Raw genomic sequence first — 16,521 nt, 5'->3', positions numbered from 1 at the left:
TTGGTGTCACCCAGTGTGGTAACTCATGGTGTCATCCCTATGGACCCCTTTCCTGCACAAAATTCAAACATTTTATAGACAGTCATTTTGGTGTAACCCCCTCTAATGGTGTCACACGGTGCGGTCCGCATCCCCGCACCCCCTAGTGACGCCACTGCAATAATGTATGAATTACCCATATAGTGAAAATTTGGAATAGCTACAACGTTTTCTAGCTGTTTAATACATTTTCGTAATCATGAAATGATCCCCTTTTGTTAAAGCCAGTCTGACTCCGGATTATGTTCACACTAATGATGGAAAACGCGTGTTTATAAATGAAGACTTGAAACGTAATTACGTCGTCAACAAAAATTCGAAATATCAGCACACAGTTCAGCAACAACATATACATCACCAGTATAACCTAAGCCCTGAAATGCAGCAGATACACAATCAAGAGCAGCACAGACAGCAACAACATGGACAACAACAGCATGGACAACAGCAGCAACGGCCAACGAGTTCAAGTACGCAGTCAACGAACGCATATCGGAGTGGAGTTATCGACCCCATGGGACTCTTTAGAAACCCAAGTGTTGCGGCAAACGCTCCAGGTTTCCTTACTTTCATCCCCTCAAACATGGATGTTGCCAATCCAAGCGGACACGTTAACATCGGAAACAACTATCCGAGGTTTTCTGGGACATCGTACGACAATGTTAAATCTGGGCAGACTAACTTCGAAGCAGACAATAACATGGCCGGAACTGATATAGGTGAGTGCCGTAAATATTTTGCGAGGATTTCAGTTCCAATATATTCGAGATCAATTAGGCTACCACGTTAGTTTAATTATCTGTGAAAATTTTAAGTTAATACTACAATCATAAATATAGCGTAATATCGAATGGATGAAAGCGTAAAATAAAAATAATGCGGAAACATAGGAACCGAATCGCGAAATTTTGGCACCGTGAAAATAACACTTGTATGGTATAATGCACCATATTTAATTTTACATCCAATGCTAAACTTGAAAATGGTCACTGAAACTAAACCATGGTCACTATTTTAGGAACGTAGAACCATTAAATCTCAGCTGATTCAGTTCGCAACACCAGTTTTGTCACCAGTTTTGTCAACATCAGTCATGAATAGGATACAAAACATTAACTGAACTTTTGCAAAAATTCGCTTGGATCAGGACTTTACATGACAAGTTACTGATATACATACATCCATGACTTTAAACCATTTTTCGAGGCATTGTTCTTTTATCATAGTGCAACTCGTACAAAATTATTAAGAAGAAATTTACAACAATTTACTATGGCATAAAATAAACATAAATGTACAGCATGTCTAAACATAAGGTCGGATCACCAGTTTAAAGTTACATAGGTACATGCCAGTATAAGATTTGTTAGCTAATTTGAAGTATATCACCATATTTCATTATTTTTCTAAACCTTATCGTAGGATCAAATAATCTGGATTCGTGCTTAGATGCGTTTACTATAGCTCCATTCTTACTTGAAGAACGTAAGTCTTAGTAATTTTTATTAATTAGTGGCATTGGAAACAAGCGCGAAACATTGCCTTTGTCGTTGTTTCATCTACAGCCTCTAAAGGAAAACAACATGTTACATAATTTGATAGAAATCGCCTTATTTTTGTGGTTCTCTCCCTTTTACCGTATAAAGTAGGGAAACATTGAGTGGACGACAGGAGAGAGAAGAAAATTAGTTTGAGATTGAAGGAATCCTTGAACTTTAATTTATACCAAGTTACACATTGGAATCGTTATAATGCTACGTGTACACTTTATTTGGGATTTGTTGCACGATACAAATGGTGCACATATGCAAAGGTCAGGTGAGACAAGAAACGATACTGTAAAGGTAGCATACACTTACGTGTTATTTGATGTTCATTGATTCTTTTGTTTTCTTGTTTTGTTTCATTTCTGCTAATCACAAGAATAAAAAAAAATTATACCAACTGACAACTTTTTAATGCCTTAAGGTATGACTCATATTTGGTCAGTTAGTCATGACAGTTGCCTACAAGGATCAATTTCTTTATTTCTCTCAGTCTTGTTGTATCCCTACAGTTGTATTTATTACGACAAAACTGACACACATACCAACAGAGAGAGAGACAGACAGACAGAGAGAGAGAGACAGAGAAAGACTGAGAGATAGAATAAAGAACTGAAATGTATCGTCAGTGTCAATCATAAGTGAATCATAATAACACATTGCATCAACTTTAACTAACTTGATGAAGTACCTCTAGCTTCTTCGTCATTTTTCTTGGCCAATGCCAAGTCTGATGTGACGTACGGACCGAATATCGTTCGATACATATAATATATGCTGACAGAGCAAACTATGTACTCCGGATTTCTTTATCCAAACTAACTTTAGCGTTTAAATCTTAAGAATGTCTTTTATTTATTCGATCAACACGACGATGATATAACCTTGTAAAAAAAGCAAATTAATAGTTTTCAACAACATTTTTAAAAAAAAAAAATAACTAGTTTTAGAGGAGTTATTCGATATTATTTCTGCTTGAATACCAATCTGGATACAGTCAAGTATATGTATTTATATGTAGCATAAATTAAACATCTGTATAGTATGTACGCTGCATCAGATATTAACATATGAACAATAAATGATTAAATGAACACTGACCTTACATAATACTGAATCAAAAACATGGATTTAGAAAAGGATATATCTTGTATTTAGTATACCTTATACGAATAGGCTATTGGACATAATTCGCATTCATGCGTAAGAGGTTTCAAAGTGTGCCCAGTAGAAAGATGGTCAACAAACAATAACTGCTAATGCATTGAGAACTCGAGGAAATGCATTATTCTGCAAAAGGTAATATTATTACCTAGATATTTAAAAAAAATACAGCAACTAGAGCGGAATAATAACGGCTTTTTCATATTTGCAGATAGTGTGCCTTCATTTTCGGGGAATCTGGTCGGACGTCTATGTACCAGTAACTGGCAGTCGTGTCGTCAGCAATGTGTCAAAACAGACCCAAACAGCGGTTGCCCGATATGTACATGTGGTATGATGGATTGCATTATAAGAGTCTATTCTTATGTACAGGACATTTTGACACACTTGCAGGCATCCAGCTCTTTCACAATAACATTTTTTTAATCCTAAAAAGAATGCTATGGTGTGGTTCCTTTAATTACCAAATGATTGATTACTTCCAGTGGAAAATGATTGAAAGCACTCGAGTAACCCTGCTTTAAACTGATCGAACTAAAAACTTAAGGAAAACGTTACCCCTTTCATATTTGCCAATTACAATACTGGTATCTTGTACAACGGTGAGTTTGTGTCACAAATGGCTAACTCATGAAATTAATCACGATTAAACCATTGATATGATACGCATATCTTAATTTCGTTTCGGGAAGTCTGTACAAGTCTTAGTATTCTAACATGCTGAGTTCGAAAGTAACTTATTGATTACTAAAAAAACATAATAAAGGTGAGTGATGGGGGGGGGGGGGATTACACAGATAACTGTTGCTGCAAGAAACCAATGATTAAACTCCCACTAACCCTTTTCCTGCATAAATTAATTTAGACGGACATCTATGACGTCACATACGATTTTTAGTATACATGATATATGTGCGAGGATTCAAGGGCAAAATGGGACAGAACTGAGAGATAGAAAAACTATGTGCGAGGTTTAATGGGGACATGGGATAGAAGTGAGTGTGATAAAAGCCGTGTGCGAGGTTTCATGGTGACGTGGGACAGAACTGAGATATATAAAAGTTATGTGCGATGTTTCATAGGGTCATGGGGCAGAACTGAGATATAAAAGTTATGTGCGAGGTTTCATGGGGACATGGAAGAGAACTAAGATGAATAAAAGTTATGTGCGAGGTTTCATGGTGACATGCGACAGAACTGAGATATATAAAAGCTATGTGCAATGTTTTATGGGGACATGGGACAAAAGTGAAAGATATAACAGCTATGTGCGAGGTTTCATGGGGACATGGGAGAGAGGTGAAAGATATACAAGAATTGTACGAGGTTCATGTGTACATGGGACATAAATGAGATATATACAAGCTATGTGCTAGGTTTAATGGGGACATGACAACAGAACTGAGAGAGATATAAGCAATGTGCGGTGTTTCATGGGGACATGGGACAGAATTGACAGATATAAATGCTAGGTGCAATGTTTCATGGGTATATGGGACAGAACTGAGAGATATAAAAGCTAAATGCGAGGTTTGATGGGGACATGGATGAGAAGTATGATATATAAAAGTTTCGTGAGAGGAAACCTCATTGGTACATGGGACAGAAATGAGATATATAAAAGTTATGTGCAATGTTTCATTGTGACATGTGTCAGAACTGAGAGAAACAAAAGCTATGTGCGAGGTTTCATGGGGACATGGAAGAGAACTAAGATGAATACAAGTTATGTGCGATGGTTCATGGGGACATGGGATATAACTGAAATATATAAAAGCTATGTGCACTATTTTATTGGGACATGGGAAAGTGAAAGCTATAACCGTTATGTGCTAGGTTTCATGGGGACATGGGAGAGAAGTGAAAGATATAATAGAAGAATTGTTGATAGGTTCATGGGGACATAGGACAGAACTGAGATATATAAAAGCTTTGTGTTAGGTTTCATGGGGACATGGGACAACAGTGAAAGATATAACAGCTATGTGCGAGGTTTCATGGGGACATGGGAGAGAAGTAAAATATATAAAAGCTATGTGCGAGGTTCTTGGGGACATGGAACAGAACTGAGATATATTAAAAGCTATGTGCGAGGTTTCAAAGGGGTATGGGGCAGAACCGAGATATATAAAAGCTATGAGCGATGTTTCATGGGGATATGGGACAGAACTGAGATATATAAACGTTCTGCGCAAGGTTTCATGGGGACATCGGACAGAACTGAGATACATAAAAGCTATGTGCGAGGTTTCATGGGGACATGGGACAAAACTGAGATATATAAAAGATATGTGTGGGGTTTCATGGGACGTGGTACAGAACTGAGAGACATGAAAGCTATGTAAGGCATTTAGAATATGTTTACGCCAACCGTATCCATGCGTACAACGCGTTTAATTTACCTAGCAGTTCACATTTTGTTAGTTTGGCACGAATAACCGAATCCATGCATACAAAGTGTATTCTTTTTAGAGTGGTCTGTACTTTGCATCCTTTTTGGACAAATCAATACTAGCACATATTTATATAAATTTTTAAAAAATTACAAGAAGCGTCTGCAGCTTTTCTGTATGTTAAACCTTGCATTGGTATGCGCTCAATGTGCACTGGTAATGCGCTAGTAGTTCACTGATTGCACACTATTGTTTGAAACACTTGGGAGTTTTCTCTTGTTCTAAAAGTGTGTGTGTGCGTGCGCGCGTGAATGTGCGTGTGTGTGTGTGTGTGTGTGTGTGTGTGATTTGGAATTTTAACGTAGCTTTAGCAATTTTCCAGTTATATCGCTATGATGTCTGCAGTGTGTCAGAATATAGTGATGTCTAGCACTGGGGCATCATGCCGCAGGCATGTAGCATCACGTCCCAGACAGACACAAAATCCTGAATTGGTAAAAAAATGTAGTACAATATAAATATAAAGTTTCATAAGGTATAGTTTCAGAGCAAAAGGTTATATTAATATATTTTTTTTTCTTTAAATTCCAGAAAGCCAAACAATCGAGTATAACACTCAGTCTTCCACAGCTGACGATCCTGCGTACCGAAGACCTGTAAATGAGCTATTTAATAATCCTTCCGGTGTTGAGAATTATAGGACTGAGCAAATTTCAGATTCTCCCGACCATCCAAAGGAAGATGGTACAGGATTGTTCATATCACTGATAATAAATTCGAGAAGATTCATTCATTGATATGTATGCGTGTATGTATGTATGTATGTATGTATGTATGTATGTATGTATGTATGCATGCATGCATGCATGCATGCATGTATGTATGTGTGTATGTATGTATGTATGTATGTATGTATGTATGTACGCATGCATGTATGCATGCATGCATGTACGTATGTATGTATGGTACAGGATTGTTCATAATATTGATATTAAATACTACAAGACTCATTCAATCGTATGCATGCATGTCTGTATGTCTGTCTATATGTCCGTCTGTCTGTCTGTCTGTCTGTCTGTAAATAAACATATATTGTTTTGTTGTAGATAAAGTGAACAGGACTTGCCCAGACTATCTACACGACTGCCTCCCAGACTGCATTAACTTTGATTCCAGGGGCTGTCTGGTTTGCAGATGCGGTATATTTTATTTATGTCTTTATGGAATGATAGACATAGTCTTTTCGATCTGGAAAACTCGTAAGACATAAGACGTCATCCACATGATTTCTTACAAATCAATAATAATTAGACAGAACGGAAGATCATAAACATTTCGATGAACCGGCATTGTATGTTCTGTTATAAAAACAAAAATCCCAATTGTATTGACTCAATTTAGCAACAAAAATAAAAGCAACGACAGAACAACCAGTCATGTCACCTGTCTCTGTCTGTCTATGTGTGAGTGTCTGTGTCTGCGTCTCTGTCTCTCTCTCTCTCTCGCCTGACACATGCACACACATATACACACACAAATAGTGAATGTGAAATATCCGGAAGAAAAAACAATATAAATGCTTTAAACTTTTTTAAGTTTCAGATTTCGTCACGTGCAGACCATTTTCGAGAGATTGTCCCAGAGAGTTTTCAACGATAGACCACTCTGGATGTCCATTTTGTCTGATACATTAAAGGATTGTGCTCAGGAATATTTATGACATTTATACATACGAATACAAATTCGCGGATGAGACGATTGCATGAAAATCAGCATTTGGATAATTAACCTGATTATAACACTACACAGTGATGAATTTTTTGATCTTTATAACCTGATTATAACACTACACGGTGATGACTTTCTTGATCTTTATAACCTGATTATAACACTACACGGTGATGACTTTTTTGATCTTTATAACCTTATTATAACACTACACGGTGATGAATTTTTTGATCTTTATAACCTGATTATAACACTACACGGTGATGACTTTTTTGATCTTTATAACCTGATTATAACACTACACAGTGATGACTTTTTTGATCTTTATAACCTGATTATAACACTACACGGTGATGACTTTTTTGATCTTTATAACCTGATTATAACACTACACGGTGATGACTTTTTTTATCTTTATAACCTGATTATACCACTACACGGTGATGACTTTTTTTATCTTTAAGGTGTAGATTCTGTAAATAAATAAGACGTGTTTTACCCGTTATGTCTTGTTATATTTCGTTACTGTCCCTTTACAGCTTGAAAGCAAGAACGCTGCAAATGTTCAATAAGCTGTTGTCAGAAATGATGCAATCATGCGTACGTTTGCAAGGCTGTGATCATTTGAATGAGGCCAGGACTACTGATGAGTTATCCACACATGACTAAGGGGTGCTATACATGTAATACGCATCTCATTAAAAGGAAACGGAACTAGAATAATTCCATTTTAGTACACACGTCTAAGACGTAATATAAATAAAGGCGAGACTCTTTTAAAAGGAACTGGAATAATGCAATTTAACTCACATCTGTAATAGGTAAGATACATATAAAATGAGACTGGATAGAAAGGAACTGGAATAATCCGTTGTTAGCACACACTTGCAAGAGGTAATATAAATGTTTGTTGACACTCGTTAAAACGAACCGAAAATACAGGATTATAGCTCTCACGTTTAAAAGGGAATATAAATATACGATGGGAAGGAACTTTGGTTTTGCCACACGCGACATATTAAATGCAGCGAATTTATTATTCAGGTTTGCACTGAAAAATTTGCAGAACACTTGATTTCTGTATGTTTTGAGCTATTGGTGTCGTTTCATTGGGTATTCTAATCTTCAATGATAAAATAAAAGGTTTTTTCACTGTCAGTGCGGTGTAAGATAATATGTTCGCTATACCACTATTGAATTAGATAGCATTAAAAGCCTCCAGATTCGGGGAAATAACTTTAGTTTTGGGATAGATGCTCATGACTGCAAGAAGAACATGTGACCTGCTTTCGCTTTTCAAGTGATAAAGGGTGAAGTGTAGTTATTTGATATCAGTTCAGAAGAGTAACAATGGTGAATGCGTGGGTGGGGTAGGGGACATACATATCATGAAAAAGTAAGACATGTTGAGAAAGGTCACATGAGTAGTATCCAATTTAGGGAATGGCGATTCATTTTGATACACTGAAAACACATTTTTGTAATCTATTTGTAAACTAGGAAATTTAAAATTGATATATGAGAAGTAGGCTGAATTTACCTAAGTTTTAAATTAGAGAGACTACGCTTCTGAGCTATTAAACGTTAGTTTTGGTCGTATTCCCATTTCAGAAGAATCGCAAGTGCGCAAATATTTGAAAGAACTAGTTCGAAAAGTAAAATATTGAAAGCATAAGATTGTATACATTGTTTATTTTTATACAGAAATGTATCAAAATATGGCCTGATATGTAGATATTGTGCATTAATTAGATCTATGTTTGGAATTTAAGCCGTAAGGTTAGTATGTTCAAATGAATTTTATTCCTGGAAGAACAATTACAAACGCATGTTAGGAGAATTACTAGTGAAAACGTTATTGAAGCGTCTTCTTATACAGAAAAAAGAAGAGAACGAGAAACCAGCTGTCCATTGGAAAGAAATTACGACTCGGATGTTATATGAGAAAAATTAAATTATGTTGCTACAAGTGGTTTACATTTTTTAAATATTGACCAATATTGTTTTAGTCAAGCCCTTAAATCCAACCTTTGGATTTAGATTTTTAACACAATGATGCCCCTGGATTATTGCATTTTTGTTTGTGTTGGGGAAACGGTAATAACACAAGGTTTTTCGCGGGATGTGACGATTGTTACATCCCCCAAGCCACCCTTGCATCCAGCATTTCAAAGTCTACCCTTCTAAGACCATTTGAGGATGTAATAAGAAAATTTTCAGAGTAGTCTTTTGATCATTATGGTAAAGTAAGGAAAGATTGCATAATGGAGTCAATGCTTTTGTAACAGTTTATTTAGTTATTTTCGTATTTATTGTAAAACTTTGATTATTTCAATAGCCAAAAAAAGCATGTCGCATGGTCGTTTGTCAACTTATTTAAATATGTAGTTCATTTGTAGCATGTCTGAACAGGGTTTATAGAAGCGAATATCTATGTGCCATCAAAGTCATTGTCCTCGACGTGAAACAAATTGAGTAAATAGAGAATTAAAAAGCTAATTGATGGTATTAAGTCAAGTTTAAAATTCAGGACATTTGTTGAATCCACAAGCAAAGTTTGAATATATTTTTCGTTCTGAGATAAGGACAACAATAACATCAACAAAGTATGAACGACATAACACACACACACACAATGCAAACGAAATAAATAATACCGCTGCTGTTAACAATAACTATAAAACCTATACTTAAAGTGAATCGATATTGTTAATGGGATTCGGTTCTTTAAAAAATGTATTGGCAGTATATCCCATATTGTGATGATATTGCAAATTAGATGATTTATTTAAAAAGAGATTGAGAATAAACATCGTAGAATGTAACTACTTATTGACATTGCTGGTGTAAAAACTTCCGACGAATAAAACTGTCTCAAACTTTTTTTTGTTGCTTTTATACTTAAAAACCACGTGTATGTCGTTTATGTATAATCAATTAAGATATTGATTCTTATTCCAATAAATGTGCTTCTCCTACCTCCCAAGCATCGGTCCTTTGCAATACATCTAAAACAAATCAACCTTGCTAATTGTTGCTTGCATATATATATATATATATATATATATATATATATATATATATATATATATATATATATATATATATATACGTGGAATCAACCGGAAGTAAAAAAAACTACAACAACTAGCAACATAAATAGAAGACAAATTCATATTAAAGTCAATCAAAAGGAATTAGATTTTCAGTGATGTACTGAGATATAGAAGATCATGCACGAATTACGTAACCAATGATATAAGACATAATTGACTATTTTGTAGTCAAAGTGCCAGCCAGCAGACATTTTCATTTCTTGTAATAATAACTCCGATCTTCTTTTTAGCTAGTAAAGAGTTGTCGATCCAATTTCCCCATCGACTCTTGGCATACATAGCCATCCGAGACAGTAATACGCAGCTGCAGCTATCTGATTCGAGGCAGGTGAAAGAAACCGATCCATTCAGATTGCTCGTGCTATTTACTTCGAAAGATTGCTGCGAATAATCTCTCCTTTGGACGGTTTGACTAAATTTTAGCATCATTCATAGGTCCAGAGACTTCGTGGCCTGACACAACCGAAAATCCCCTACGCTCGTATTTTCATGGATGTTAGCTCGTATGTAGCTACGATTATCGAGAGAGAGAGAGAGAGAGAAAGAAAGACAAAGAGACAGATAGAGACAGAGACAGAGAGAGAGAGAGGAGAGGGGGGGGGGCGACAATTTTGACATTTTTATATTTTATAATAAATAATCGATTTTTAGAACGTATAAAAGGTTTAATAAATAACGCCTATAAAGCATTAATTGTGCTAATGACTGTCAGGGGGCATAACTGTTTCTGGCTTTCCGTTTTCTGTGGCCGCTATAGTTCCAGAACAGTGGTCTGCTTTTACGGCATATATTGAAATAAATTTGGAATTTTTTAATGTAAAAACGTTAGAACAGAACAGAACAGAATACCTATCCAGATACATGTTTATGACACTAAGCGGCCCGTAGATGGAAAGAAGTGTTTTTTGGAAACTTTGAAAGTTTTTTAATGTTTGTATTTCCATATATTAAAAGGAGGTAATAATCATAAACACAGTAGATCTTGCGCTGCCAACCCTTCTGAATGTATCCATGTATATTTCATATTTCTGAGTAACCTCTTTTTACCGTAGAAGCCTCAATTCAGGAGTCCTATCTAATCGTTTCGGTCATATGGAATTACATCACAATTAATACTTACAGTTCAGTACCCACGAATGTAGTTCTAGTCTATTTTTAGAACAGTTTTTCCTCTCTCATTTTGGTGGTGATAGAAGAGTTTTATTTATGCATTTTTGGTAGGGATTTAAAGGTAACTGTTTATTCTTGATAATATGAGCTCAAGGTGTTGTTGTCTGTATGTATTTTGGCGACAGTGCACAGTGAGTAATAAGGCCTTGGTGATGATCCGGAAGTGAAATTCGTGTTCTGGTTACATGCTGTTATGTTGACAGTCAATAATCTAAAACAAGAGCAGGTCAACCTTTGACAAGAACTTCACCGTGAATTCATCTTTGAAGGTATTTTAGATTAACATATGATTTGCATTGATTGTCACACAGTGGAAAGGTCAGTACTGAGAAACAAATGTAGAGAACATATAGTAAAATTAATTGTGTACTATGTCCATATCTTCAACGGCCGGTGCATAGGCCAAGTTATCCCTCAAATATTTAGCCCATTGACCCCATTGTCGGTCAACGGCGTTATTGTGTGAAACTCGATTTAAGGAGATAATTTCTTGAGGTTATTTCATATATATATATATATATATAATATATATATATATATATATATATATATATATATATATTCATTCAAATAGACAAACTAATGTGCATGTTTCTTCTCTTGAAATATATGTATTCAATATATTTAAATGAGCGGTGTCATGGCAAGATTACACCTGTATGAATTTAGTCCTAGAAAGCTATATTCAAAATAAAACAGATACATGACAAAGAAAGTTGTAAACAATGATTTGGGTTCATTTCAAATATTTCATGTTCTTCTCTACTAGAAACCTTCAGTACAAAAGGTTTCATGTGCTACCTGCATAGAATGTTGTTTTTTCTCTCAATATGTTACTTTATTGCATTGTTGGTAATAGGAAAAGGCCCACTGAGTTATCCCCCCCCCCTTATTATGGCCTCTTTACAAATATTTTTCATTTCTGAAGTTTAGTATTTATTAAGCATGGCTATATTCTGTTGAAATAATTTATACAAACATATGAAAGAGTTGCAATGAAGGTCCAACAGTTGTGTTAGATTTCATGAAAAAAAATATGACGCCGGGAAAAGGGTACAGCCATTCCTCAGCAGGCTGACGACATGTGTGACTTGCTATAACTTGCATTGTTTGTCCTAATTAAAACTGAAGCTATAAACATGTTGTTTTTTTTTGACACTATAAAGAGTTATGGACTCCGTTCATTTTCATGAAATTAAGTGGGACCATGTTTTTTTTCTGAAAAGTGACAAAAATGCATTCAGAGAATTTCCCATCCCTACACCTTTCATGTCCTGAAATCATACCGAGCTGCATCACGGAGACAGTTGAGACTTTATTTTTATCTTTCCTGGATGCATTTCCATTGAAAAAGAGCTTCGTTTACGTGGAAAAAGTGATACTTCAATTTTCATGTTCTATACAACGCTAGTAACCGACAAATTTAACATATAGGCCTAGTTTTGACTGGCATTGCAGCTATGTATCATTAATATTATGAACTCTGTAGACAGATCCTAAGGAAAGCGTACACATACCATTACGACGAACCAGATTATTGTAGGTTACTTGGTACAAGTTCAGATTTAATGTTTTCGTCCAGCGCAATATGTTTTACTTTCTCACTCAAGACTTTTGCTTATTTTCTCGAGTACGCACGTGAGGGGAGAGGCAAATGGAAAAAGGAAAGGATTTTGATGAAATTGTGTACCATTTTAATTTCATTTAGAATAAAAGGGCTATTAATACTTTAAAAAAGTATTTTCATGTCATTTATAATTAAACCTGCAGTTGAAAATATATATATATATATATATATATATATATATATATATATATATATATATATATATATATATATATATATATATATATATATATTCACGTAGAATGTGTGACCGGTTTCGCTTTAATGCTTCGTCAGACTTTTAAATAGAAATTACCATACTGACATCATTAATACTGCTTTCTAAAAAGTATCTTCCCTTACACAAATTGAATCGTTACAATGTAAAATCAAAAGTAGAAATGAAGATATCATTCCTTTTGTTATTGAATATAATCCAAGTTTGCCTAATATAGGTAAGATTATCAATAAATATTGGGATTTATTAAAATTATCATGTAAAGAAAGTGTTAAATCGCTATACGAAAGCAAACCCACGCTTGCTTATAAAAGGAATAAAAATATTGAAGATTTCCTAATTCTAAATTAGAAAAAAACATCATATAAAATAGGATCATCAACTAAATGTAATAGACCTAGATGTTCACAATGTTCATTTATTAATGAAAATACTTCTTTCAATAGTAATAATACGAAAGAAACTGTTAATATGCGTTGTGATACTAATTGTGCAACATCAAATGTTATTTATTTGATAACATGCAAAAAATGTGGCATCCAATATGTTGGACAAACCAGTCAACACATATCTAAACGTATGAACCAACATAGATCAGATATATAAACAAATTATACCGATCAATCATTTTCATCTTATGTTGCCGCACATTTAAAAAAAATTTCCCATACCTTGCAAGATTTGTCCTTCCAACCAATTGTTAAAGATGATTCTGAGATGGAACGTCTGCTAAAGGAAACCTATTGGATTCACCGTCTTAATGCGGCATATCCAAAAGGTCTAAATTCAAAAACACTATATGACATTCATTAATCCTGCTCTGTTTTTATTTCTATTTTTTATATTTGTTTTTATGAATTATGTCCCTTGTTTACAATTAGATAAGAATATCTTTATATTATTCTACTTTGCAGAATAACTTAATTGGTAAAAGTATAAAATAATATCATAAAAAGTTTACTAATTCTTTAAAAATGAAAGTGCATTTTTAATTAATTCTCTATATAATATGATTAATTATTTATAAAATACTTGATAGTATGCATTATGCACGCCATAGATCTTTATTATATAAATTGAGTTCTGATGAAATATTTAACATTTGTCAAGAATATGTAAAGTTATGATATATTATTGTTTTTTCTAAATTATTTTTTTAAAACTTATTTATTTATTTATTTATTTTCTACATCTTTAATAAGTGTGCATTATACATAATAAAAATATTGATAAAACTGTTTATCTCTATTTAGTAATAAATTATATATATATATATATATATATATATATATATATATATATATATATATATATATATATATATATATATATATATATATATATATATATATATATATATATAAAATAAACAACACCAACACGTAGAATGTGTGACCGGTTTCGCTTTAATGCTTCATCAGACTGAATTCAAACTGAATTCAATATCATTGCTTACGTCATTAAATATGTTGTTTCTAAGTGATCAATGAAATAAACAATGATATAAACAAGATGACGTCATAGCTACATTTTTAACATAATTATCTAATACTTTAACGAATAATTTACATGGAGATGTGCATATGCAGCAAAGATTAATGATATCTTAATACATAAATATATATATAAAACTGGATCTTAAAGATACATATATCTCTACTGATAACTATATATATATACAATTTATTAACAAATAGAGATAAACAGTTTTAGTAATATTTGTATTATGTATAATACACGCTTATTAGAAGTAAATAAAATAAATAAAAAAAAAAAAAAAAATACAAAATCAAAAAAAAAAAAAAAAAAAAAAAAAAATTACAAAGATTAATGTATACAACATATATACCAGTATAATCTTTATAGCTGTTAAAGTGGTTATCAGAATTCAATTTATTTAATAAAAATATAATAAAAAAATATGGTGTGCATTACGGTTACTATCAAGTTATTTATTTTATTATATTTATGTTATTTATTTGATAACGTGCAAAAAATGTGGCATCCAATATGTTGGACAAACCAGTCAACAAATATCTAAACGTATGAACCAACATAGATCAGATATAAAAAATTATATCGATCAATCATTTTCATCTCATGTTGCCGCACATTTTAACAAAAATTCCCATACATTGCAAGATTTCTCCTTCCAACCTATTGTTAAAGCTGATTCTGAAATGGAACGTCTACTAAAGGAAACCTATTGGATTCACCGTCTTAATACGGTATATCCAAAAGGTCTAAATTCAAAAACACTATATGACATTTAGTAATTTTTTTTTTTCTGAATTATGTCCCCTATTTACAATTAGATATGAATATTTCATATTATTTTACTTTGCAGAAAATCTTAATTGGTAAAAGTGAAATCTAATAACATAAAAATAAGTTTACTAATTCTTTAAAAATGAAATTGAATTTGTAATTAATTATCAATATAATATGATTAATTATTTATAAAATACTTGATAGTAACCGTAATGCACACCATATTTTTTTATTATATTTTTATTAAATAAATAAATTTAACAGCGATAAAGATTATACTGGTATATATGTTGTATACATTAATCTTTGTAATTGTTTTTTTTTTATTTTTATTTTTTTTTTGATTTTGTAATTTTTTTTTATTTTTTTAAATTTATTTTCTTTACTTCTAATAAGCATGTATTATACATAATACAAATATTACTAAAACTGTTTATCTCTATTTGTTAATAAATTATATATATATATATATATATATATATATATATATATATTAGCTTACTGTCCCGTAGAAAATTCAAAAGAAAGTCTGAAGATAAAATTTTAAAACAACAGAAACAAAATCTAAAATAAACAATGGAATGCCACAAGTTTCAAACCCGAGACACACAGAAAGACAGATACAAAACTAAAAAGAACTGGGATGCGTAAGATTAAAAGAAAGTTTGAACATAAATTTTAAACAAAGGTAAAAAGATAATAAAATAAATTGGGATGCCGCGAATTTCGAACTGGGGACCATTTCTTTGGAAGCCGGGACACAGAAAGACTAATGTATAAAAAAAAAGTTTAAAACTGTATTAAAAATTGGATTGCTCAAGTTATGAAAAATAATTAGGATGCATATATACATTACAAAACAATACTCTCAAATTCTCGTTGAATAAATCACAACAAAGGTACGTACTCTGTGTGTTTCAATGCGATGCCAGTTATATACGGTATGTTCAAGTAAATTTTAACTGAACATACTACTACTACTACTACTAATAATAATAATGGCATACCGTAATTATGTCATATAAGGTTTTTCTTTAAAGCCTACCTCAGTAAATTGATTTATTTATTCAGTTCATCGTTGAGTATGTTCGAGCCATTTAGCAGTTATTATTTCGGGAGGGAACTATTTTCTAAATAGCCAATACTCTTTATTATTATATGCTCATTTTTTTCTTCTTCTCTGTTTACTTTACATTGCCAGAATCGTCCGGTATTTTACGATATTGCGCACCTTCATATTGCATTCACGTGC

The 16,521-nt window shown here is 32.9% G+C and overlaps 1 protein-coding gene across 1 annotated transcript; it reads left to right on the top strand.

Annotated features, from left to right (window-relative positions):
- Nucleotides 1-202: 202 nt before the first annotated feature.
- On the top strand, nucleotides 203-7,316 carry LOC149793212 (uncharacterized). Its single transcript, XM_089966321.1, has 5 exons — nucleotides 203-758; nucleotides 2,959-3,078; nucleotides 5,732-5,884; nucleotides 6,247-6,339; nucleotides 6,737-7,316. Exons 1-5 carry the CDS (start codon nucleotides 419-421, stop codon nucleotides 6,832-6,834), a joined length of 804 nt encoding a protein of 267 aa, XP_089822447.1. The 5' UTR covers nucleotides 203-418; the 3' UTR covers nucleotides 6,835-7,316.
- The last annotated feature ends 9,205 nt before the right edge of the window (nucleotides 7,317-16,521 follow it).

This window comes from Sinohyriopsis cumingii, chromosome 8 (genome assembly GCF_028554795.1).
Source record: "Sinohyriopsis cumingii isolate HCF-2022 chromosome 8, ASM2855479v2, whole genome shotgun sequence".
Classification (NCBI taxonomy): Eukaryota; Metazoa; Mollusca; class Bivalvia; order Unionida; family Unionidae; genus Sinohyriopsis; species Sinohyriopsis cumingii.
The sequence above is the reverse complement of the archived record's forward strand: the minus strand, read 5'-3'. Positions and strand labels throughout refer to the sequence as shown.